Source organism: Arvicanthis niloticus, chromosome 18, assembly GCF_011762505.2.
Source record: "Arvicanthis niloticus isolate mArvNil1 chromosome 18, mArvNil1.pat.X, whole genome shotgun sequence".
Classification (NCBI taxonomy): Eukaryota; Metazoa; Chordata; class Mammalia; order Rodentia; family Muridae; genus Arvicanthis; species Arvicanthis niloticus.
Window position 1 is genome coordinate 37,193,573 of NC_047675.1, and position 27,284 is coordinate 37,220,856.

Here is a 27,284-nt window from a genome sequence, read left to right on the forward strand (position 1 = left end):
TGAATGTATGAATGCCATTGAATTTTTTTTCCTTAAAAAGATTAATTTTATGTTCTGCAAATTTCAGTTCAATTCTTTAAAACACATACATACATACATACATACATACATACATATTTATTTATAGCTAGCAAAAAGGGTGTGGAGAGATGGCTTAGTGGGTAAAGGTACCTCCACTGAGCCTAGTGATCCCTGGAACTTACATGATGGAGGAAGAAATAAACTTCTCCAAGTTTCTTCTGGCTTCTACATGCATACTGTGTGTGTGTGTGTGTGTGTGTGTGTGTGTGTGTGTGTGTGTGTGTATACAAAATAAAAATGTAATAAAAAAATCTAGTAGTTAAAGAGTATTAACTACTCTTGCAGAGGTCCTGAGTTCAATTCCTAACAACCACATGGTGGCTCACAACCATCTGTAATGGGATCTGATGCCCTCTTCTGGTGTGTCTGAAGACAGCTATTGTGTACTGACATACATAAAACAAATCTTAAAAATAATAATAAAAAAATTCTAAAAAGTTAGCATAAGGGATTTGATTCTTTCTTTCTTTCCAAGGGAAAGAACTTCCTACTGTGTGACCAAGAGATACTAGGATATAGGAGCATTTGGTATGACAGAATTAAAACTGAGCTGGGCAGTTGGAGCTCATACCTTTATTCCTAGCACTAGTAAGGCAAAAGCAAGTGGATCTCTGTGAGTTAGTGGCTAGCCTGGTCTACAAAGCTAGTTCCAGGACATCCAGGGCTAAAGACAGAAATCCTGTCTCAAGAAGCGCGCGCACACACACACACACACACACACACACACACACACACAGAGAGAGAGAGAGAGAGAGAGAGAGAGAGAGAGAGAGAGAGAGAAACAGAGACAGACAGAGACAGAATAAAAAATATAAAAATTTGGTAGTGAGGCCTTTAGCTATCTATTATAGTATATTTTCTAATTGTACCTCCTGGGTCTGAAGCCTAGACACTTAAAGACTAAGGTCAGAAGGGATATCTGTACTCAGGTATATAAAACATAGCTACATCTGTAACATATGCAGAAATAATATTCAATAAGATCTCAAAATGAGACATAGCAGCATGTCTAGGTGGCACCAGAAGACAAGAAGTTCACACAAATATCTTAAAGGGTAGCAACTGGAGCAGGGAGACGCCAAAAAGCTTCTACTCCAACTAGTGCATTGCCAGAGAAGTCTCATCAATATAAAGCATTTGTGTTTTGCTGCCAAAGGTGTAGAAGCCTATAGAACCATTTGTATCCCAGCTAAAAGCTTCTAATGGATCTTTAAAGCTAAACAAAGTTAGAACAGCAGAATTTAATTGTCCATTTGTAATTTGAAAATTTAAAGAGAAGACCCGGGACTGTTTCCCCACATCCTTTGTTTAGAGCAAAAACAAACCAACACACAGGATAGAAGGTGGTGGCCCAGCTATACCAGCAGGGATCTCACCGAAGGACTGCATTTCTAGTAGTAGAGCATCCTCCCATCCTACCACATATACCTGCAAGGCTTCCTTGTGATGACAGAAACCATACCAACAGGTAGGAAACAAATGACAGTGGGAAGAACCAAGGGTGATGGCATACCCTCCTTCCTTGCTCTTCTGTACGGTAGGCATGTCTGTACAGGCAAGAAAATACAGCTCCAGGAGGCATAAGTTCACTGGTCTCATTCCAACCATGGGTATGGCAAAGGCGGGAAGCATCTCCCTGGCATTTTCGATATAAAACAGGGTCCAACCTAAAAGGTTAAGAGTTAAAAGAGAAGCACAACTTTCCATATTTTCTTTCTCATACATTCTAAGGGTTTTTGCTGGCTTCCCCCGGCCCTCCTTTCAGACAAGGTCCTATATAATTCAGGCTGGCTTAGAAGCTGCTCTGTAGCTAAGCTCTTGGTCCTCCTGTCTCCACTTCTTAAACTGAGATTAGAGGCATGAGCAAGCAAACCTCGCTCTGAATGCTGCTCATGACACAATAGTCAATGTATAGAAATCTTCATACAGAAAATGTACTCTTCCTCAAAGACTCTAAGGTACCCACTGTTACTGTAAGACTTAGCAGGCCCAGATAGCAGACAGTAAAACTAGGTTTGCTGCTAGCCCAGGAAAGTCACACTGCAACGCAACTCTATCTGACATACCAGATTCAACAAAATCAAAAATGACAGGAACAGCCTCCTACTCACAACACTCTTAACAACAAAAACAATTTCTCAATCTTCTTAAGGAAGATGAAGCAGTGGTTTCTTCAATTAACCTGAAAATTGCTTATGAAGTTATAAAACATTTAATTGTGAATCATCTGAGGGCATGATCATGTACTGAACCTGCTTGTTTTCTCTAAATCAGACAAAGGAACGCCTGATTCCGTTCACATTTTATTATAAACTGTAGGGGGAACTATTTAATGGAAGGAAAGAAGCTAACATTAAGCTTTTATGAGATTATGAAGTGCATTTTTGATCACATGAGAAAAAGGGGAGGAGGAGAAATGACTGTTTTGATTAGGGAGAAGTGTAGTAAACTCAAGTTATTTCAGTTCAGATAGCTTGAGGAAGCTCAGAAAAGCAATCATCTAGTTTCCTTTGACCCCTTTCCATATCCATTTATTTGTTTGAAACAGGGTCTTGCTATATAGTCATGGGCTGTCTTGAACTTGCAATACTCTGCTTCAGCCCTCATTATACAGACACGCACTCATATGCCATAATGTCTTCCAGACTAATCTATAAAAACACACCAAACCTCAAGTAACACATGTCAATAAAATAGAAATTAATCATCACAAAAGAGTAAAGATCATAGTATATTGACTTAAACTAGTAAACAGGAAACAGCTTATGGGAAGTAGAAACAGCAGTGTTGGCAGCACTGGATATGGAAAGAGAACCAAGTACAGAAGAGGAGGCATCACTCCAATAAAAACAGTGGTTCTGACTGCAAGAGCACACTCCTAGCTCCTTTCTTCTCATTTTGCTAACAGGATAAGACAAACTGTCATATATGTAATGTCATCCTTGTAGAGTCAGAGTTGAAGATCCTCTTGTGGTCTATAGAAGTACTGGGGCTCGTTTTCAATGGATATTTGTGTTACTTGAAACTGTTTTAGTCCAACTTCCATAGTGATGAACAGGGATGCTCGGTACAGGCTGGTAGTGGGCTGACTCTGCTTTTGGATACTGCTCTAGAAGCAGTAAGAATAGGTTTCCTGGGGGTTGGAGATAGTTAGCTACTCAAGAATTTGAAAAGAATTTGTTAATTTGTTACTTATTATCATAAACTATAAAAGCGGGGTGTGGGAACAAAGCTTAGTAAAGGAGTGTATTCTCTACAAGTATGAAGCCCTGGGTTTAGAAACTTGTGTGGACTTGTGAGATGGTTCGGTGGATAAAGCACTTTATGGTTTAAGCCTGGTGACACTAGTTTTATTCGAAGAACCTATTTAAGAGCAGAGGGAAGAGAACAGACTTCATAAAGTTGCCCTCTGACTCCTAACTGCTCACTGTGGCAAACAGACACATAGAATGCATATGTACACACTGATAAGCTAATAAATTCTTGCCTATACACACACCCATTCTTTTGATATTGACTACACACGGGAACAAAATGAGGCAGTGCCTTCCACTGGTTTTAAAATACTCACTTCCAATCCCGAGAGATAAAATACTGTAGCTCTAAGAGACGGTGTTCACAGTCTTCCACCATTTTCTCTGTGTATAAATGTTCCATCAGACATGAAAGAATCCTGGTTATTAAAGAGGTAAATTGTAATGAAGAAGTGTTTTCACCACAGGCTTCAAAACTCATTTCAATACGTATTCCCCAGGGTGATATGATTTATTTTTCTAAGAATCACACAAATTAACTGATCTTGTCAGTAACTATTTCTTCTAACAGTTTTAAGTCAGTTTGGACTTTAAACTCTGCATATATAAGATCTGTGTAGCGGCTTTATTTTTATTTAGTATGAAAACATTCCAGCGTATACAAGAGTAGAGAATAGTGTACTAACCACTTCTGTTCTCCAGAGCGATTGTGAACCTATAACTAAATTTTTTTTTTTTTTTTTTTTTAAGATTTTTTTTTTTTTATTTATATGAGTACACTGTAGCTATCTTCAGAGACAACAGAAGAGGGCACTAGATGGTTGTGAGCCACCATGTGATTGCTGGGAATTGAACTCAGCAATCAGTGCTCTTAACCACTGAGCCATCTCTCTAGCCCTTACTAAATGTGTTTTAACTTAGTGTCTTTTGCTGATATTTGAAGCAAATCACAGTAAATACTTCAGCCTATTTCTCTAAAATTTGTGATCACTGTCATATCAAGAGTAACAATAAGGGCTGGGGAGATGGCTCAGCCGTTAAAGGCTAGGCTCACAACCAAAAATATAAGAGTAACAATAAAAAGGGAAATACATCATATAAAGGTAGGAGGATCTCCATCCAAATTTAAGGCCAACCTGGTCTATAGTGTGAGTTCCAGGATAGCCAGGGCTACACAGAGAAATTCTGTCTCTAAAAACAAACAAACAAAGCAAGCAAGCAAACATAACCTTGTTGTTCCCACATTTGTGAATATTTTCAACTATCTCATGTCTTTTAAAATATTTGTTCAAATCAAGCAACAACAAAGAGCTACACATTGTAATCAATGCTGTTGTGGATGGAGAGATGTATTAGTGTTTAAAAGCACTGATTGTTCTTCAACAGGATTCAGTTCAATTCCCAGCACCCCCTTACTGTTCTGGTTCCAGAAAATCTGACACCCTTTTCTGGCTACTGTGTGTTACCAGGCAAGTAAGTAGTACATAGACAGGCATGCAGGGAAAGTACCCACACATGTAAAATGAATCTCCTTTTCTTCCCCTGTCCGTCTTCTGGTTGCCATGGTTATACTATAAACATTCTGTGTATGCTCATCTACCTCCTTTACCAACATAAAAACTTTAAGCTGCCAGGCGTAATGATGCACACCTTTTATCTCATCACTTGGGAGGCAGACGCAGGCAGGTCTGAGTTTGAGGGCAGTCTGGTCTACAAAGTGAGTTCCAGAAGAGCCAGGGCTATACAGAGAAACCTTGTCTCAGAAAACAAACAAACAAACAAACAAACAAACATGAGAAAGACAGAGTGCCAAGTGTGTCACTTTATCCTGATACCCTGAGAGTCTTTGCATTCCAGGAGGTTACTCAGTGACTAATAGAGAGGTCCACATATGTCCAGTCACTGTCAACAAACATCATTACTGTACTGGGTTTAGGCCTCTCTATATCATGGGTAAGGCAGGTCAGAAGTCTCAATCTCAATATTAGTTTTAGCCAAAGTTTTGTGTGTGTCCACAATCAACAAAATTTTAGTCAAGATGTTAAACCACTCAAAAGCCATTGGAGGGAATGTTCTCTGTGTTGGCAAATAAAATACAATATGGATAGTGAACCTACATTGGGTCTCCAGATCGTATGTGTTTGCAGGCTGTCTGTATTACAGATTCACAAGCTTCATTCAAAGCCCGATCAATGCGGTAGTCTGCACCAGGGTCAGTCTCCTGAATCAGTGTCTGAAGCTGGATTGAGGGAAAAAAAGGTAGTTTAGGCACAGAGAAGAACAATGTCACACTAGCATGCTCAGTCCAGCCCGTCATAACACAACCCAAACAAACATCTGCAGATGTTACTGGCCACGATGAAAACGCTGTTGGAATATTTTGCAGTTGTTTTCTCCACTTGCCACTTGCCCTGGGTTTTCTGTTGAAGTCATTATGGAATGTGCACATTTACCTGATCTGCTCTTTCACGGGCATCTGCAAAACAAGTCTGCAAAACATGCCTATGTAGGTTCGTTCCCAACTAATCAGTTTCTCAACCTGATGCTTCGAAGGAAGCCAGAGTTGAAAGAGTAAAAGAAAAGACAGCTCAACTAGAGAACAATCTGATCCTTAAAAGGCTGTGAATGTTGCTGTAATGACATTGGTATCATAGCAAGCATACTATATTTTATTAAGGTAGATGCAAGAGATTCCAATTAACTCATGGCTGGAATTAGAAAGCAAGAATGTGCTGGACAGTGGTGGTGCACACCTTTTATCCCAGTACTTTGGAGGCAGAAGCACACATATTTCTGAGTTCAAAGGCCAGCCTGATCTATAGAGTGAGTTCCAGCCAGGGCTGTTACACAGAAATACTATCCCAAAAAGCAGAAAGACAAATCAAGAACAAAAAAGGGAAAAGAAAAGAACACTTACAATTTATTACTCTTTACCTACTATATTTGTACCACAAGCATTAGCACAGAATGCTCAGCGTGGAGGACTGAAGAAACTATGAATAAGAAGACCCAAGTGTAAGTACTGGTCTGTTAAGTGTAACATGAGCTATGTATGCGAGCCAGACAATTTCATATGCCGCAAAGTTTTTACTACCTCCTTCTCTTTTTCCCTTTATTCTTATTTTATGTGTACAACTGTCTTTTGCCCACATGTATGTCTGTTTAACCCATGCACATACAGTGCCTGTGGAGGCCAGCAGGAGGCATCAGGTTCCTTGGGACTGGAGCTACAGATGTTTTAAGTTATAATGTGAGTGCTGGGAACTGAACTCAGATTCTCTGGAAGAGCTGCAAATGCTAATTTTAACCCCAGAACCATCTCTCCAGCCCCAAACTTTAGTTCTTTTAACTACAGATTTTAAGAAATGGCCAAGTGTGGTGATGTATGTCTTTAACCACAGCACTCAGGACATAGAGGCAGGTGAGCTCAAGGCCAGTCTGCTTTAGAGGTCTAAGACAGCTACACAGTGATATCCTATCCCAGAACACACAGAGAGTGATACCACATGAAAAAAAAGTATGGTAGAGGGTAGAGAGATGGCTCGGTGGTTTAAGAGTACTGACTGCTCTTCCAGAGGTCCTGAGTTCAATTCCCAGCAAGCACATGGTGCCTCACACCTATCTGTAACGGGATCTGTTGCCCTCTTCTGGTGTGTCTGAAGACAGCAACAGCATACACACAAATAAACAAACAAACAAACAGTGAAAAGAAAAAAGTAAGGTAAACTGCAAACCATTTTATAGACAGAAGATCACTATTACCACAGATGGGTAGCAGATGGGGTTGTGAAGTGAGAATCTTAAATAGAGGAAGAAAAATAGAAATTATAACCCTTACTGCTGTTAAGTTCCTTTTTTCCATCCTTAAGAACTGGACACTTCAGCCAAGGAAGGATGGCACATGCCTTTAATCCCAGCACTCAGGAGGCAGAGGCAGTTGGATCTTTGAGTTTCAAGCTAGCCTGGTCTACAAAGTGAGTTCCAGGACAGCCTGGGCCACACAGAGAAACCCTGTCTAAACAAACAAACAAACAAACAAACAGACAGACAAGGTTTAGACACTTTCTGTGTCACTGGTTTATCCTTTCTTGGAGCCTTCTCTGATCTGTACACATCTGACCTGGGATCCCACAGTAGTTCATATGAAAGCTCTGACCCGCCTGGTCTACAGAGTGAGTTCCAGGATAGCTAGGACTATACAGAGAAACGCTGTCTCGAAAAACCAAAAGGAAAAATAAAAAAGAAAAAAGAAAAGAAAGCTCTGACCCTTTACATACTTACAGATTTCAGATAAAAGAAAATAAAGATCCTAATTCTATTATCCTAGGAAGAATCATTAAGAGAGAAATATAGGGAAAATATCAATATTTTTGGATAGAAGGTATTTCTATAAATTTCTGGTGGTAATTTAGAAAAGCGAAAGAATATTGTAGTTTGCTGGTAGGAAAATTACTTTGTGAGTAAACTGTGACACCTGATGACTAACATCAAGATAGTAACATCTTTTTCAAATATCCCATGGAGTCTAGTAGGCTAATAATTCAAGGAATTATTGCCATTTTAGAATTCAGTGTTGGGAGTGGAAAATACACAATTGGAATACAGACTGAGCCAGGTGCAATGAAGAAGGAATGCCCTTAATCCAAGGCTTTGGGGGGCAGAAGCAGGTAGATCTCTGTGAATTCGAGGTTAGCCTGATCTACATAGCAAGTTCTAGGATAGCCAGGACTACAAAGAGATACCCTATCTCAAAACAAACAACAAAAGAAAAAAGAATATAAATTGATGTTATAATTGTATATACATTCTGGCCCCTGATATTATCAACAACAACAACAAACTCTGAGCAAAGCTCCAGAGAGAATTTGTCTGGAGAATATATTATGCAGTCATCCCTGGTGTGAGAAAGTATGGGCTAAACTCCATTAGTCATAACCCAATAGAACTTAATAGTCGTAACTAGATGCCTGGCAAGAATCTGACATGGGCCAAGGACAAGGAAGTGGGCTTCAGGCAGGAATTTGACATTATGCTAGAACAAAGAAGTAATTTCGGACAGGAACCTAAATCTTAGGCTAGAACAAGGAAGTAGGCTTCAGACATGAAAATGACTTTGGGATAGGACAAAGAAGTTAGCTCAGATATTTTGGTCATCCTGATAAGCCTCTAGAAACAGAGATCAAGGGACTGTTCATGGAACTTTGTTTATTGCCTTGCTTGTTCTTTGACTATTTATGTTTACTGTCTTGCTTGTTCCTTGACTATTTGCATCTATTGTATTGCTAGTTCCTCAACCTAGAACTGACCTTAATACTTGCATGTAATTAAAGTGGTATAAAAGCAAAAAAGAGAGGGGAGATGAAAGAGGGGGTTTCTAGGGAGGGGAAATGGGGGAAAGGAAAGGCATCTGAAATGTAAATAAATAAAATATCCAATTAAAAAATAGTTGATAACTGGTAAATTTGAGGAGTGTATATACTCATTAGGATAATAATTATCATTCTAGCACTTGGGAGGCAGAGGCAGGTGGATTTCTGAGTTAGAGGCCAGCCTGGTCTACAGAGTGAGTTCCAGGACAGCCAGGGCTACACAGAGAAACCCTGTCTCAAAAAAACCAAAAAAAAAAAAAAAAAAAAAAAAAAAAAAGGGAGGGATAATAATTATCCACATACTTTACAGTTAGTTAGTACTTGCTGATAACCATTACCTGTTCACTAAATTAATCCAGAGACAGAAAGTCTGCTGTGTCAAGGAAGAAAAATTTCAAAGTGAAAGAAACCCACCCAAATTGCTTGAATATATTCTTCAGTTTGACTAAGGCTAGATAATAGAGAAGACAAAGGATGACTCCTTTGGAGAAATTGCCTTTAGTTTTTATGAGAAAAGGCAAAAAAAAAAAAAAAAAAAAAAAAAAAAAAAAAAAAAAAAAAAAAAAAAAAAGAAGAATCCATACAATAAAATGAAGTGTTTCTTTCCTGAGCAGTCTTAATGCAGTCAAAACCACACAGTTCACTATTTGTGCTTACCCCCTGGGTTTGGAAGGCACTTTCTTCTGGGCACAAAGGGTGGTGTAGGCGGAACTTATTTATCTTTGAAGCTGAGTCACTAGTTCTTTTTACAAGCTAACTTTCCAAAAACCTCCAGAGTGAACTATGTGCCTCAAAATAGAGTTGAGTCCAGTCTATTTTTTCCTGAACAGTTTACAATAGGTGTAAACTGACTATAGATAGATTCTTTTTTTTTTTTTTCTATCCTTCCACAACCTTACTAGATGAAATTAAGGATGAAAAGCAAGTCCAGCAGAGGCTGTCTCCTGATTCATTCTGGACTGCAGCCAGGCATACTCACTGGCACAAAGGGCACCCGGGGCCATTGCCAACAGGACTACAGGAGCACAGTGCACTCATCCTCACAGTCTACAGCAGGCTCCAGAAGCCTTCCTTCTAGCTGACTTTGCTGGTTTAGAGAAGAGGCTGCATTTGTCTTCCCATCACAGCATAAGATGTATAATGTAACTGCTGTTACTATCTACTCCGGGTCACGGTTAACAGAAACTGACTCCATATCTAAAGCTCATAAACTTGTGTTTCAGACTATGAAATTTTGTTACAAACTGTAAAATTTTGATTTTACATGATTATCTAGAAAGCAAAATTCAAGTAGTATTTAGTTTTTAATAAAAATACCCAAAACAAAGTAACAAATGAATTGTGGTTTCCTAAAGTGTGATTTATGTTATAAAACAAAAGTATCCTCCATGTTTTAAAAGGAAAGGCATTGCAAAGTGCTACATTGTGGAGGGTTACACTTGGTATTCTAAATTGCACAAGGATTTATCCAATAAATATATCAAACATGGTCAAAGGTAATGAGATAGACGCACTTTCTGGTATTGTGTTAACTCTATATTGTGATTTTCAGTTACTGGACTGCTTATGAACACTGGATCAAGAGTCACTTTATCAACCACCTTTATATTCTTGTTTGTAAAGTTCGGAGCTGGTGAAAGATCTGTTTATAGTTTCCCTGATTTAATAAAGACAGTTGATTCTAAAAAATGATCCTTCAGACCTGTGGCATATCAGTAAAAAAGTAAAATGCCTGAAATTTTCCACTCTTGTCAATTCTCAATGTTAACTCAATCGAACTTGTTAAGACAGGCACTGCCAACAGCCTCTCTTCACTTTGAGGAAACCAATTTGCCTTTATTCTGTCTTTTGTAATCCAACTTGGCAAGTTCTTTAGAAACAGGAAAACAATGGATTTCCTTTACCTAACTCCACAGCAATTTTTATTGATTATGAACTCAAGCTTTGTTGTGTACAACTTTTACATCCTTATTAAAAATCTGCCCCACAGCAACAATATCTTTGTGTATCTTCAGTACCTGATGCTCACTGTGATGTCAGAAGTAATGCAAAGAAACCATGTGTCAGGTAAAATGTGACAATTGTGCTGGCTATTTTTAATGTCAACTTGAACTAGAGTCTGCGAGGAGGGAACCTCAACTGAGAAACCCGCCTCTACAAGATCAGGCTGTAGGCAAGCCTGTAGGGCATTTTCTTAATTAATGATTGATGGGGGTGGAGGAGAGCCTAGTCCATTGTGCTTGGGGCCACCTCTGGGCAGATTGTCTTGGGTTCTATAAAAATGTAAGATGAGCAAACTACAAGGGGCAAGCCAGCAAGCAGCAATCCTCGATGGCCTCTGTATCAGCTCTTGCATCCAGATTCCTGCTTGAGTTCCTGCCTAGACTTCTATCAATGATGGACTACGATGTGAAAGAATAGCATTTAAAATAAAACCTTTTCTTTCCAGGTTGTTTTTGGTTATGGTGTTGCATCACAGCAATAGTAATCCTAAGAAAACAGTCAAAGTGGCAGCAGAAATATTTTTCCTTACCGCCTGCTGGCAGTTCATTCCAAGGTTCCCCTTTTCACCCCGAACTACTTTCATCAGACAGTGGAGGGTTCGCCCTTTCCGATGTAATCCAGAGCAGTGGTGTTCAATTTCTCCTCGACAGCTCAGGATGATCTCGGGGCTCAGAGAGAAGTCTTCCATCAGCATGCGTCTATAATCCAACATCTCCCCTTGGCACTCACTGCTCACTTGTCGCCCTGTGTTAGGGGTAAGTAAATAGTATCGAAAAGTGAGTTTGAGGACCAGAAAGCTCTACACATTAAAACACATGTTTCTGTCTGGAAAAGAATAAGCCACAGCCTTTCCAGATGTAATTACTATCTAGATTGAAATGCTTAGAACTTGGCAAAAGTTTTTGCAGCACAAGCAAAAAAGCTTAGACTGCAGAGACCCAGGTCTGTCCTGCAGGGCTGTGCACTATAGATGTCAACTAATAATGCAAATCTTCTGCCAAAAGAAGTCCTTTTCTTTTTTTTTTGATGTAGGGGATTGAGCTCATGGTCTCATTCATGCTACATATCAATATGAAAACTATCGGGGGCAGTAAATAAACTGAGAACAATCTTTATTGCCCTATACAGCTAAAGTTTGTGGAAAAGACTATCCTTAAAAAATTCATGACAGCTATAAATGTGAACAGGGAAAACTTAAAAAGCAGCAACCACCCAGTCCTCAACTCCGAATACATAAATGTTGCCCAGTTACTCAGAGTTTAGTGATAGAGCCAGAATTTGAAGTCACATCACTCTGACCAAAAACTCATGTGACATAATTTTCTCCCAGTCTTCTAAAGAATGCTTCAGTAGTCATTCTAAAAAAAATCAAAAGGTCTAAAAGAAATGCAGAAGAAAACCACTAATTACAGGTACAAGAAGCCTCAGAATGTGAAATGAAGAAGGAATGAAAGGAGAAAAGGAAAAAGGACATCACCTCTGTGCACTGCTGACTCCAGGCACATCAGAAGGTAGGAGAGCCTGGCTTCCCGGGACCGAGGAAGGTTTTCCACATTGCACCGGTATTTTTTCAAGTCACTCTTACAGGATTTGGCCAATGAATAACTGACTTTATAATCCTGGGCAATGAGCTTTTGGCGTGTAGTTAGTGCTTCTCTACACTGAGGAAAGAGTATAAGGAATGAAACCTTAAATCTGCCCTGAGACTTATCTGATAAACAGAAGCTCAGAACCAAGCATGGTACACTCTTTACAAAAAAGCCTACTTGTACGTCTGTTGTGGATCTGCTCTAGGGTCTGGAGATATGACTCAGCAGTTATGAGCACTTGTGTCTCTTCAGAGGACCCAGGCTCCATTCTCAACATCTACATGGTGGCTCATAGCCATCTACAATCGCAGTTCCAAGGGTGCTTTCTGAAGCCCTCTTCTAACTTCTGCTGACACACACACAGTGCATCTACATATATGCAGACAAAACATTTATACATAAAAAAATGATAATAAAAAAATCTGACTCTAGTATGGAAAGAGTAAGAAGTACATCACTGGGAAACTGAGATTAGGCAGTAAATTGGGGGATAACTGTTGCTAGAAGGATATCACATAGGGTTTTGGAGGGTCCTAATATTCTAAACTTGACACAAAGTATTATTTTTTCTTCAACCATACTTTTGATATAAATTTCACAAGAACTAAAGTGACAGCTGACATTGTATTTGGATGTTCTATTGTACAGAAGTTTCTATTACTCTGAGCACAGTAAATACTTTAGCTGTATAAGAAAACAAGATACAATTGCAAAGTTAGTTAAAGTATTAAAAAGATTCTTGTATCCATTTAGTGACAGGACTATTTAATGAGATAATAGTGAAAACTTAAACTGGCTATCTATGAAGGATATTGATGTGGTTAGCATATACTACCTGAGTATGCAGAGCTAGTATTAATGTGATTCTAATTAAGACTTTTTTTCAATGTTACTCCCAAATGATATTTCACTATATAGGCATCACGATTAGAGGATCTTCCCCCTCCCTACCACACTCCTTTTGGTTTGAGGCAAATACATTTTTTTTAACATTTATTTATTATTATGTGTGTAAGTGTGTGGGTGCTGGAGAGGGTGGGTATACTATAGCATGTATGGAGGTCAGAGTACAACCTGCAGAAGCTGGGTACAGACCCCCTCCAATCATGTGGGCTCTGGGATAAACTCAAGTCATCAGGTTTGGTGGCACGTTTCTTTATCCTCTGAACAATTATGCCAGACTTTACTTGCTTTTTTGGTTCTTTTGTTTTTGTTTGTTTGTTTTTATTTTTTGAAACAGGGTTTCTCTGTATAGCCCTGGCTGTCCTGGAACTCACTTTGTAGACCAAGCTGGCCTCGAACTCAGAAATCCTCCTGTGTCTGCCTTTCATGTGCTGGGGGGATTAAAGGAGTGTGCCACCACTGTCTGGCTGCTTTACTTGCTTTTAAGATGGAGTATGACTATGTACCCAGACTGGTCTCAAACTTTAGATCCTTTTGCCTTAGCCTTCTGAGTAAAGGTATTACACCCATGCACCGGCATACCAGGTGTCCAAATATATTTTATGTACTTAAACAAAGAAGTCTCAAATCTGGAGGGCACATACTTCATCAGTCATTCATACCTTGATAAAGGCAATTCTGTAGATCCATAGTTTGAAAATATTTGGTAAAAAGGAAAATGTGTTTGCATTAACTACACAGATGATTTTGTAGTCATTATTTCCTAAACAATATAATGTAGCAACTAACATTATGCATTATGTGAAATATTTTAAACAATCTAGGCACTATCTAAAGTTCAAAGGAGAAAGTACTTAAGTTATACACAAACACTGTGTCCTTTTTATATAAGAAACACTAAGTTTCTTGGTGCTTGAGTATGTGGGTAGTGTTTTGAAGTCAACCCTTTGTAAATACCACAAGAAAACTATCTAAGAGCATGTCTATGAAAGCCGGGAATGGTGGCACATGCTAACCCCAGCACTTGGGAGGTAGAGGAAGGAGGATCAGAATTTCAAGGTAATCCTTGGCTCCATAGTGAGTTTAAGGCCATTCTGGGCTATGAGACTGTATTCCAGAAACAATCACTCAAACCTAAACCAAAAAAGGAAGCAAAAGTTGGTGAAAGTTTTATGAAATTAGTAAGACTTTAGTTCTTTTCAAAGAGGTACCTTTTCACTCATGGATTCTTCAAATTTGTGGTTAAAAAGGCATTTATATACTCTTCCTTCACCAGCTTGTGTCTGTAAGATAAAACATACACATTATTACTATTAGCTAAGTAAGTAGTTTTGCTGTGATATATCCAGTCTTATATAGAACTTCTATTAAATAAATACAAAACTCAGAGACATATCAGAGGGAGTCTCTTACAATTTGATACCACAGTCAATAAAACTTTTTAATCAGTGGCTCTAATAGTTAATCTTATAAATTCAAAACAGCAGTGGTGGCGCACGCCTTTAATCTCAGCACCTGGGAGACAGAGGCAGGCAGGTTTCTGAGTTCAAGGCCAGACTGGTCTATAGAGTGAGTTCCAGGACAGCCAGGACAACACAGAGAAACCCTGTCTCAAAAAATCAAATAAATAAATAAATAAATAAATTCAAAACAGCAGGCAGAAAGGGAGGTCGTACAAGAGTCAGAAAAGACAGGTCATATACAAAGATCAGGAGTCCAGCACATATAAGGTACTGCATTCAATCCACAGCACAGAAAGAAAAGAAGGAAGCAAAGGAAAGAAGGAAGAAAAGCAGGAGGGAATGTAGACAGAGGGACTGAAAGTTGTCTAATGAACCAGCAAGCTCTATCCAAGGACTTGGTTTTAAAGTTAGATAACTTCTATTTCCTGTTTGTTTGTTTTCAGACAAGGTTTCTCTATGTAGCCCTAACTGTCCTAGAACTCACTCTGTAGACCAGGCTGGCCCCAAACTCACAAGAGCCACCTGCCCCTGCCACCATACCCAGTCACTATCTATTTTATTAACCTTAATTAAAACCATATAAAAATATAATGTAACAGAGCTTTAGCCATAGGATATGAACAAGACTTCCTGGTAAAATAAGATTCTTATAGATAAAATAGATTTTCTTTTTTCTGTTTTTCTTGAGAAAAAGTGTCTGTATATAGCCCTGGCTGTCCTGGAATTCCTTCTCTAGAGCAGACTATAGCCAAACTCAAGATGTGATAGCCTCTGCCTCCTCAGCGCTTGGATTAAAGTGGTGTCCTACCACTGCACCACAGGTAAGACAGGTTTTCAACAACTGAAATTGTATCAAGCATGGTGGCCCACACCTTTAATCATAGCATTCAGAGGGCAGAGGCAGGTAACTTGAGACTAGCCTGGTCTATCTAAATAGTGAGTTCCAAGACAACCAGGGCCATGCAGAGAGACCCTGTCTATAAAAACAAACAAACCTAAAATGAAAGATAAAAGAAAGAAGACAAAATAATGTGTAGAGTATCAGAAACAAATTGTTAACTAGATGCTACATCTTCTAGACTGAGTATCCAAAACTATCTTTTGTATCTTGGGATTAATTCCATCTTCTGCTTCAGCAGTTTTCCTATTTGTGAAGGTTGTGCTGGTATATTACATTCTGATATACAATACTAAAGATACACTTAAAAAGAAAGGAAAAATAGCTTCTTAGTGACTCACGTTCTCACAAAAGCGTTCCCGATCATCTCGGCAAGCAAAATACAAATGACGGTCTAAATGAAAGTCATCCGAGGACAGCTCAGCTACCCTAAGAATGGCTTTCTTGCAAAGTTCTGAGACTTGAATCTTGGGCTCCTTTTCTTCTGCCTCTTTCACCAGGCCTTTTTCCAAACATGACACCACCTCACCTTGTGAATGCGCATCCTAAAACAGCAAAAATATTTTAAAACTTTCACCATACAGTATTCAAATAAACATTTGGTTAAAGAAATGGGTGTACAGAGACTGGTTAGATGGCTCAAAAGTTAAAAAATTAGTATGGTTTAAATGTTAGGACACCACCTCCCCCGACTAAGGCAGTAGGCTTTAAACTTTTTTAATTACATCACTTATTTTTTTTTCTTTTTTTTTTCTTTTTTTTTTTGTTTTTTGAGACAGGGTTTCTCTGTATAGCCCTGGCTCTCCTGGAAATCACTCTGTAGACCAGGCTGGCCTTGAACTTAGAAATCCACCTGCCTCTGCCTCCCAGGTGCTGGGATTAAAGGCGTGCCCCACCACTGTCAGGCTGATTACATCACTTATTTAGTTGTGGGGAGCCACAGACGCAGCTATCATCCTTGCAGCCATCTTGAGCCATATACCCTGACAAGAGACTTGATTACAACAGCCTACAACAGCTGAGCACACTCTGATAACATCTTGTTTTAGATACCCAGGATTTTCCCTTGGGTGTGTGAGACTTAAAGGTGTGTGACTTAGAGATCAGATTTAGAGATAAGACCTAAACTCATGATTTAAAGGCGTGGCTTAGAAGTGAGACATATAAAAGGTGAGAGGCAGACAGAACAAATTATTAAGTATTAGGCACTTGGCACTTGGAGGAAGAACTTGGTAGTAGTAGGCACTTGAGACCAAAAAAACAAAAACAAAAAAAAACAAAACAAACAAACAAACAAACCAAAAAAACCCCACCTTGGTCAAGCACTGGGATTACGAGATTATAGGTATGTGCCACTACCCAAGGCTACATTTTTTCCCAAAATAAAGATATTTGCAAAGGTACCCTGAGTTTCTTCTGTCCATTCAGTAACTGAATCATATACAAATATTTGGCAATGACGCTTATATGTCTAAGGCTGAGGATACAGCTCAGCAGTAGAGTGCTTGCCTAATATACACAGCTCATGATTCAATCTCCAGCACTGGGAGATTGTATATGTGAGGTAACTCTATATAAGGCTCACTGGACATGTTGGTACAGGTTTATAATCCGTTGCACTAACTTGGAGCTGGAGCAGGATGGTCAGGAGTTTAAGACTAGTCTCAGTTACACAGTGAACTTGAGGCCAGCCCGGGTAACATGAAATCCTATGTATTTACAAGCAAACAAGACAGACAGACAGACAGACAGACAGACAGACAGACAGACAGACAGACAGGAGAGAGAAGGAGGGGGGAGGGAGGGAGGGAAGGAGAGAGGGAGGGAGAAAGGGAAGGAGGGAGGGAGGGAAGGAAGGAAGGAAGGAAGGAAGGAAGGAAGGAAGGAAGGGAGGGAGGGAGGGAAGGAAAAAAGAAAAAAAAAAGAGGCAGCCACGTGCAAGTGGCAGGCCCGGACATGCCTGATCACCACAAACCAGGAGCCCAGAGGGTTAGGTAGGCAGGGGAGGGGATGCCTGGAGTTACTGTAAAAGACATTAACCAGCAGGAGTTTGTCAGAGCTCTGGCAGCCTTCCTCAAAAAGTCAGGGAAGCTGAAAGTTATCACAACATGAAGAACTGTGTTAAATGAAGGTCAAAGCAGTAAGAAGGTTGAGAACCACTGGACTAATAATTTCGAATGGAAGATCAGTTGTACTAAGGAAGAAGAAACTAGTCGAGTAGTTATTTCATTTCTGTCTTTATTATAATCAGTTCTTTAGTTAATCAGTTCACAAGACATTTTTCTTCTTGCTAGTGAGAAGTAGCTTCACCATTCTTAATTTCTCTTCTTCCAGAAAACAAAAGTGATGAAGAATATTTAACTGGTAATTTGATGGGTTTTTGTCACTTAGGAGGTAACCCTCTGGGTGGGTTTGTGAGGGTGTTTCCAGAGAGGTTTACCTCAAAGAACTGAAAGAAGAGTAATGTGAAAAAGTGGGAGAGGTCCTGAATGGAATAAAAAAGACAGCAAGCGGCGCAGCAACTGTCTCTCTCTGTTTCCTTGCTGTGGGTGGAATGTGACCAACCATCCCAGGCTCTCACTGTATGCTATCTGCCTAGGAAGACCAAATAAATCTATCCTTCTTTCCTTAAGTTGCTTCTGGTAGGTATTTTGTTACAGCAACATGGAAAACAGCTAATATAAATATTGAAATATTTTGTCACAAACTCACAAAATGTCCTAATTCAATCAGTCTTGGACTGAAAAAATTGTACAAGTTTTTTTGTTTTGTTTTGTTTTGTTTTGTTTTTTAAATTTGAAAGACCACTTCAAGGCTAGTTTTCTCTGATGTGAGTTACACAATGGTTTTCATTTATTAAGTTCACTGGTTCATTGGAGAAGTATGTAGTAAATACCTTTTCCCCAAGACGAATGCTGCCACATTTCAAGAGGTTGATGTCATTTTTGCAGTCATCCATGAAGCCACAGATCAAGCGGTAATCACTGAAAATGATGGCTGTCATTTTAGTAATGTACTGATGACACTGATACTCGGTGATGTTGCCTCGGTGATCCACCAAGCAGGAAACCATGTAACCTTTTCCAACTGGTTCTTCAGCACATTCTTTAATCTGTTTCAAAAAAGGAAAAGTGGCTGCTTTACAGGTGTAAATTCAAGAAACCATATTTACATCAAACTTATTTTGTTGTTGTTACTTGCTAGAAGTAATTTCTTACTATGGAGCCCTGCCTGGCTTGGAACTCTCAATATAGTAGGCTAACCATCAACTTAAGAGATCTACCCACTCTGCCTCCTGAGTTCTGAGATTAAAAGCTCTTTACATAGGAGTCAAAAAAAGAGGATGATTAGAAATACACTGATTTTAAGGAAAGACAATGTCATTCTGTGAGACAGCTGTTGCCTTCTCTGAACTCCTCAACTATCATTCATTCCCTGGTAGGTCATGAAAACCCTCTTATTCCATAGCATCAGGTCAGTACCACAGAATGCTGCAAAGGCCAAGAAGAATGCTGACAGGCCCAGCTGGATTTCTCCACCCACTTTATATATTAGTTATGCAATGAAGTCTCCATAAAAATCTGGAAGAACAAGGTTTAGAGTTATTCTAGATTCCTACAGAGTGGGATCCAGGAGTGGGGCATAGAGCTTGAGGCCTTTTTCTTATACCTTGACTAATTTGTTCCATCTGTATCAATGGTTTTCAACCTGTGGGTCAATACCCCTTGGAGGAGTGGGGTGAGGGTCGGGGTTCAAATGACCCTTTCACAGAGGCCACCCAAGACCATCAGAAAAGTCAGATATTTATATCACAATTCATAACAGTAGCAAAATTACAGTTATATAGTACCAACAAAAAATAACTTTTATGGGTGGGGATTACCACAACTGAAGGAGCTATATATTGAAGGTTGGCAGCATTAGGAAGGTTGAGAACCACTCAACCTTCAAACACCATTTAAAAGACAGCAGTAATTATGTTCCTCAGTCAATCACTCAAACAGAGAAACTGTGGAAATCCCCCATTTTGGGAGATGGGGGAGATAGGGTCTCTCTATGTAGCTCTGGCTCTCTTGGAACTCACTACATAGACCAAGCTGGCCTCAAACTCAGATCTCCCTGCCTCTTCCTCCTAAGCACTAAAATTACAGGTGAACCCCAATTTTCTTTTCTATTTATTCTTCGCTTTCATTACATCCTACTGCAGTTCCCCCTCCTCCCAATCCCCTAACACACACACTCTCCCTACATCCACTCCTCCATTGCCCTTAACCCCAATTGTTTAGACAATCAGAAGAACCAGTTAAATCGCCCAGGGACCATGTATTGTGGTGAATGCTTATCATACCAGCACCTAGGGGCTAAGAAGGACTTTGAGTTTAGAAGTGAGCCTTGACTGCATGTACAGTCTTGGAGGTTAATTGTCCTGGTTCCAGTATAATCTCCCTATTGGGAGAACGTGTCTTTGGTACTGGGATGTTTATAACACTACAGAAGGCCATAGGGGACAGTGGCACTACTACAATGAAAGAGGGGCAGCCAAATCAATGGGGGTGATTCCAACACTCTGCAGGTAGAGGCAAGTGGATCGATCTCAAAGGTTCTACATAATGAGTTCCTAACCAGCCAAGGCTACACTGTGAGACCTTATCTCAAAACAAAACATCCATACAGAGACACATAGTTTCTTTAACTGTTTCTGTCATTATATTAAATTACAATGTAATTATATCAACATTGGTTATTTTAAACACTAATACCCATTATACATATGCTCAACCAACCCAACTGCAGAGCTAAGTCACTTAGGAAGGTTTATAGACCTCCAGGGAAATCTACTGACAACCTCAGTAGCTGTACTGAACATCTGGGAAACAACAGAGCCTGATCTCACCCTGCTGTGTCTGTGGGTAGTTACACATCCTTCTTGTATCACAACCAAGACAGATGAGGATGCCGAGAAAACAAAAACTGAGTCATTCTCCTAATGAGGAGTGGGTCAACAGACGCTACTTTGTCCTACAATAGCCACAAAATTATTTCATACTTTACCTCGGAAATAGTTGACTTGCAAACCTCCCTGGCCACAGATTCAAATTTGGGATCAGTAGTCAGGTTCAGCTTGTAATTCCACAACAACTGGGTTCAAGAGAAGAAGAAAACAAAACAAAAATCACCATGAAATTTATCATCAGTGATTATTATAAATGACAAAAACTAATTGTACAGTCACACAAAGCACATTTACATTTCCAGTAACACAAAAGTCATAACATTCATAGAAAAAAGCACAAAATATTTACAAACATAAAGCAGCACCCAGCATTCAGATGTTCTTTCTTCTTTCCTGATAAATGATGTTTTTAAAGCTATGAATTAAAATTATGTGGCACAGAAGCTAGAGAAATGGTTCAGTAGCTAAGAACACATACTGCTCATGCAGAAGACAGTTCCAGAACTCAGGTTCTGAGGCTCAAAACTGCTTAAAGATCCAGCTCTGGGTCATCTGATACTTTCTTCTGGCCTCCATAGACACTGCACCCACATACACAACCCACAGATAGATACACTTAATTAAAAGTAAAAATTTTTAAAAAAATTATATGGTATTAAGAAAAATATTAAAGCGGTCCCTGATAAAGTTTTGGAAAAAATATCTGTTTCCAAAAAGGCAGCCCCAAATGCTCACATGTGGCACGGTTTGTCTGAGATTTCACAAATTAGTATTTTCCTTAGATCAGCCTTAAGGAAAGCTGCTCAGATTATAGTTTCCAGGAACATCCAGCTTTATTCCCTGAAAACATTTGATCATTCATGGTTTAGTTTTTTGGTTTTGCTTTGTATTTATTTAATGTATACAGGTGTTATGCCTGCTGAGACTAACTACTACTGTGGCATAGCCCTCTCTTTTGAGGGTGCTACTATACAGTAGATATCTCAATGAAAGAATTTTAAAATGAAGCTGTTGGCCGGTGGTGCACGCCTTTGATCCCAGCACTTGGGAGGCAGAGGCAGGCGGATTTCTGAGTTCAAGGCCAGCCTGGTCTACAGAGTGAGTTCCAGCCAGGGCTACACAAAGAAACCCTGTCTCAAAAAAACAAACAAACAAACAAAAAAAAACACCAAACCAACCAAACAAACAAAACAACAACAACAACAACAACAACAAAAGCTGTTGACTTGATAAGCAGGGAACTAATTCTTTTTATATGGCAACTGTAATAAGAAAGGCCATGAGTAATTATTATTGGCCAAGCCTAATGATTCCTACAGTGAAATGGTGTTTATAAAGTTCCTTAAACAAGGCTTATTATCCATTTAAAACATCAGAGAAAATATAAAGCTTCCAGAAAAAAATGAAAGAGCATCCCAAAATCTGTCATCATATTTATAAAGCACAGATGGTGAGTCACTGAAAATCCATACTTACATGATTGCAGTCTGAAGAAATCTCGTTCTCGGGCTAGAAGAAAAAAAGCAATGTTTAAAAAACCAAACAAACACTAAAAAACCAACCCCTTAAGTTTTCAAACATCACAAAAAAAGTCAAAACCAGAATCTGAATATTTAATCAAATGTCTTTTTAGCACAGGAGTAAACTGGAGCCGACAGACCTTGCAGATCTCTGAGGGTAAATTTACCAGAAAGGTACATATGAGAAACAATCCTTTCTGTGTCACAGGTATGTAGAAATGGGAAAATATACTAACACAATAATGCAACAGCAACATTAGTGCTCTTCTTTTTTTTAATGACATTTTCTTTCTTTCTTCCTCCTCCTCCTCTTCCTCCTCCTCTTCCTCCTCCTCCTCTTTCTTCTTTTTGGGGGGGTTTATCAAGACGGGGTTCCCTGGCTGTCCTGGCACTCACTCTGTAGACCAGGCTGGCCTCGAACTCAGAAATCCGCCTGCCTCTGCCTCCCAAGTGCTGGGATTAAAGGCGTGTGCCACCACCGCCCGGCTTAAATGACATTTTCTAACTTTGAATGCTACAGAGGAGAGTCTGGAGAGATGGCTATGTGGTTAGGAGCACAGGCAGCTCTTCTCAAAGACCTGGGCTCAGTTTCTAGCACTCCCATGGCTACCCACAACCATCTGTAACTCCAGTTCCAAGGGATCAAATGTCCCTTTTCTGGATTCCATAAGCACTGCACGCATGTGGTGCACAGACATACATGCACACAAATCACAAAACATACAATTAAAATTAATTTAAAAAGAAACTAGAGGACCAGCTAGAGCCAGGTGCACTGAGAAGGCAAAGGCAGGTGGACCAATGTAAATTTCAGGCTAACCTAGTCTACACAGTGAGAACCATCTCAAATAAAATAAAACATCACACACTGAGGGTCAGTATGGGTTGGTTTTTTTTTTTTTTTTTTTTTTAAAACTAATGAGAAATTAGATGTCTACATACAATCCAGGGTTCCTGAACTGGGTATGGTGGATCACTTCCAGTACTTGGGAGGCTAAGACAAGAGGATGACCACAATGTTGAGGCTTGAGCTACATAGTGAGATTCTACCTCAGAACCACGTCCCCCAAAACCAAAGCAAGCAAACAAGTCCTAGGCTTATCAGAGTGCACAGGAGGTCCAAAAATGGTTTAAAAACTAATTTAGGGCATTTTGAAACTAGGACAGGAGGAATGTGGATTGGAGGTAACTCTAGGCTATATAGCCAGACCCTGTCTCAAAAACTAAGAGTAGTTGAATACCTCAGTTTGGGTTTGTAATCCCTGTACTTGGGAGGCTGAGACAGGAGGGGTGGTGTTAGCTTGAAGTCAGCCTGAGTCATGCTGTGACTTTAAGGCCAGACTGGGTTTAATGTGAGAGGACTTGTTCCACAAAATTAATTAATTAGTTAACTACAATTTAAAAATTCAGGATTCTGGGAAGGCCCATGGCTCAGTAGTTGAGAGTGCAGGCTGCTCCTGCAGAGGATTGAGTGCAGTTCCCAGCGCCCATGTTGGATGTCTAGTAACTGCCTGTACCTCCAGCTCCATAAACTTCATAGGCAGCTACACTCACACACACTCACCTATACATTCATTTTGAAATAAAAACAAAGCCAAAAACAAAATAAATAAAATAAAAATAAGTAAATACATTAAAAAATAAAACAAAACAAAAATAAGGGATTGTGCCAGGAGGAATCCTGTTGTTTTCTATGCTGCCCAGGCAGGTGCCCTGAAATTCCCGACAAGCCTCCAATCTCAGCCATGCCAGCCTGGCTGGTCAGGAGCTCAATGGGACACTATCACTCTGGTTTTGTTCTCCATCCTACCCCTGAACTCTTCCTTTGTTAGCTGCATATGGTCTAGAAAAAATACACAAGAAAGCAATAATTTAAAGAAGAGAGGGGTAAAGAAGGCACAAAAGGGACTGCTCATGAGAAGACCAACAGAATCCTCGATAGCAAAGAACGACTGCCATGGATTTCCCAAAGGAACTTACTTGTGGTTTAGATCTAATGATACCCAGTATCTTTGTACTTACCCCAGACCCTTGACTCTAAGACTAGAATTTGAGATAGACAGCTTGGGAAATGCACGTTAAATCCACTTAAAATGCACTTAGTATATTTAATGACTTCATTCTTGAGTTCCTTTTTAAAAAAAATTAAAGTAACTTTAATTTCTATTTTTTGCCATTTTATTATTATAAATCACTGAATTTGTGACAGTGGACAGATACTTGGACCCATGTTTGTTGCCTCTGCCATAGTGATGGATTTAAAGGCATGTCCCACCACTCTTTTTTTTTTTTTTTTTTTTTTTAAACTGAAGAACTAGCAATGGTGAGTTTAGGTAACCCAGTCACACAAGTGACAGGGCCAGAATTTGCACCTACATGTTTTGAGTTCAAAGTCCATTGGTTTAGTTTACCCACTGTGTGCCTGGCATAGGGGAAGCAAACCTCTTGGCCAGGTTGCTGCTGTAACAGTCCTGAGAGTGAGGCCTCGCTACCAGCTGAGCTACTGAGAAAGGCCAGTTTATTTGCTGTCCATTTCTCTGTAGGCTACATTTGTAAGTAAAGTAGAGCAAAATTCACTGTGAAGTGGTACAGCTGAAAATTATGTAAAAATAATTACTGCCTGACAAAATAGAGCAGTCTGTCCAAAAGTGTAGTAACAGCTAGTTACTGCAATGAGAAAAATGAAATCACACATGGCAAAGTTCTTTGGAAAATGAAACAGCTTTCACATAAAAATAAACATTAGTTTAAAAGAAAAACAAATTTGGCCAGGCGGTGGTGGGACATGCCTTTAGTCCTAGCACTTGTGAGGCAGAGGCAGGAGGATCTTCTGAGTTCAAGGCCAGTCTGGTCTACAGAGTGAGATCCAGGACAGCCAAACCAAAATGAAAAAGAAATTTAATGTTACTATAAGAAAGGGCTCTATGAACTATAGTATATAGAAGTACACTGAACTTCTATATACTATTTTTTCACATTTCTTTCTTTTGTTTTTTCCAGACAGATTTTCTCTATGTAGCCCTGGCTATCCTGGAACTCTTATCTGTAGATCAAGCTGGCCTCAAATTCATATACATCCACCTACCTATGCTTCCTAGTGCTGGGATTAAAAGTGTACACCAACACGCCTGGCTCAAATTTCCTTCTTCTTTCCTTTCTTAAAGATTTGTTTATTTTATGCGTTTGTCTCCTTGCCTATCTGCACACTATATGCACTCATGTGACCAAGGAGGCCAAAAGAACTGACATTCCTGGTGGTTGTAACTGCCAGATGTGTGAGTGCTCATGTCCAGCCCTCTGGAAAAACAGAACCTGAATGAATACCTGGCTCTTACTAAGCCATCTCTACAAGCACCTATTTTTCAAATTTCTTATGTCTACAGTGTTGAAAACTAGAATGTTGGGCTGGCAAGATGGCTTGACAGGATAAAACCTCTAGCCCAGAGAAAAATGTCAACTTACCTCACCTTTAAAACTTTTATACAAATCTTTTAATCTTCCCAACATAAAACTTTTGTTTGTAGAAAGCATTGGTTCCCTCACTTTCTCTATATTCCAGATGACTTAGCAGCTGACCCTATCCTTCTTTTAAAACTAGCCAAGTAGAAAGACTATGATATGAGGCTGGCCTAAAGCTTGTGGGGAAGACACAGTACCTGAATACCTGGCCAGAATTAGAATAAAAAGTAAGTGAACTTCCTGCCGCTGTGTTCATACTAACCTGGCTTGGACAATGCTATATTCTTTTTGAAAAAAGCAATTGGCTTGTTCAGATGCTTTACTCTGTTCCTATGTTTCCTACATCGAGACTACTCTTTCTTTGTTTCTAACACACAGAAAGAAATCAGACATCATAAATTCTATCCCTGGAAACCCCATGGTAGAAGTCTAGAACCAACTCCAAAAGCTGTCCTCTGACTTCCATGAGTGTGCTCTGACATATGCACACTTGCATGTACACATACATAATTTTTTAATTGAGAAAGGAATTATTAGCAAGTCAAAAAATTACACTAAGTATTAAGAAAAATACTTCTACTGAACTATTAATTCAATTCAGAATAGGAATTAACATCATAGTTATTTATAAAATCCATTTAAAATGGAATTAATCCACATAGGCACATTAAATAAGTAAAATATAATTTAAAAATTAAAAAAAAAAAGGGGGGTGGTGGTGACACACACCTCAGCAGAGGCAAGAGGGATCTCTTTGAGGCTAGCCTAGTCTTTATAGTAAATCTCAGGCCAGCCAGGGCTACATATTGAAATCCTATTTCAGACCTGTAGGGACTCCATAGGAAGACCAACAGAGTCAACTAACCTGAATTCTTGGGGGGGGGGTGTCCCCCAAAGACTAAAACAACAACCAAAGGGTGAACACGGGCTATATCTAGGCCCACACATGTATGTAGCAGATATACATCTTAGTTTTCATGCACGTCCCCAACAACTGGAGCAGGGGCTGTCTCTGTACCTGATGCCTGCCTTTGAATTCTGATTGGCAGCCTTATGTGGCCTCAGTGGGAGATGTGCCCAGTTCTGCAGTGACTTCATTGCCAAGGTGGGGTGATACCCTGGGGGGGGGGCTTCTTCTCAGAGGAGAAGAGGAGGGGAGGAGGGAAAGAGGGGGAGGAGCTGTATAAGGGGGGGGAACTGGGAGGTGGTGGGGCAGATATTGGGATGTAAAGTGAATAAATAAATAAATTAATGAAAAAAAGTAAAATTCTAGTTCCACTTCAAAAAAAAAAAAAAGGTATGGACAGAAGTTATAAGTAAAACAAATGTTGGAGATTTGGCTTGTTGATAAAACCCCATCGTAGGCTTGAAAGCCATCTTATAGCAAAGACAAACTAGAATCATTCTTGTTTATGATTAAATCTGTTTCTCAAGGGTTGGGCTATGCCCTACCTGTAACCTTAACTACAAATGGTTCTGTACTGCCTGTTCCCGGAAATGGCAATTACATCTTTGCTTCAAGAGGCTATTAAGACCACCTTGCAAGCAGGTCTTTGCTTCAGGAGGTTGTTATAACCAAGTTGTAATGCTTATGTTCTGCTTCTGTAACCCCACCTATTTGTTTGTCAAATCCCCCATTTGGAACTCCCTACTCCTGAACTATAAAAGCCCTTGTCTTCCCCATGTCCACGATCTCTTGAACTTCACCTTAAGGAAAGACAGCCTGTGTCCATAAATTAAAAGTTTGCTTTAATTAATTTGGCTATGATTTGGGTCAGTGGTATTCCTCC

At 39.5% G+C, this 27,284-nt stretch overlaps 1 protein-coding gene across 1 annotated transcript in view; it reads right to left on the reverse strand.

The window, feature by feature from the left end:
• Glg1 (golgi glycoprotein 1) overlaps positions 1-27,284 on the reverse strand; it is a 97,967-nt gene that overhangs the window by 25,106 nt on the left and 45,577 nt on the right. The window contains exons 2-11 of the mRNA XM_034523078.2: positions 21,992-22,024; positions 20,614-20,700; positions 18,458-18,673; positions 15,903-16,106; positions 14,412-14,483; positions 12,186-12,369; positions 11,238-11,452; positions 5,453-5,574; positions 3,653-3,754; positions 1,595-1,748 (exon numbers count right to left, since the gene is read on the reverse strand). Coding sequence (XP_034378969.1) covers positions 1,595-1,748; positions 3,653-3,754; positions 5,453-5,574; positions 11,238-11,452; positions 12,186-12,369; positions 14,412-14,483; positions 15,903-16,106; positions 18,458-18,673; positions 20,614-20,700; positions 21,992-22,024 — 1,389 coding nt within the window. The remainder of the gene's footprint in view (positions 1-1,594; positions 1,749-3,652; positions 3,755-5,452; positions 5,575-11,237; positions 11,453-12,185; positions 12,370-14,411; positions 14,484-15,902; positions 16,107-18,457; positions 18,674-20,613; positions 20,701-21,991; positions 22,025-27,284) is intronic.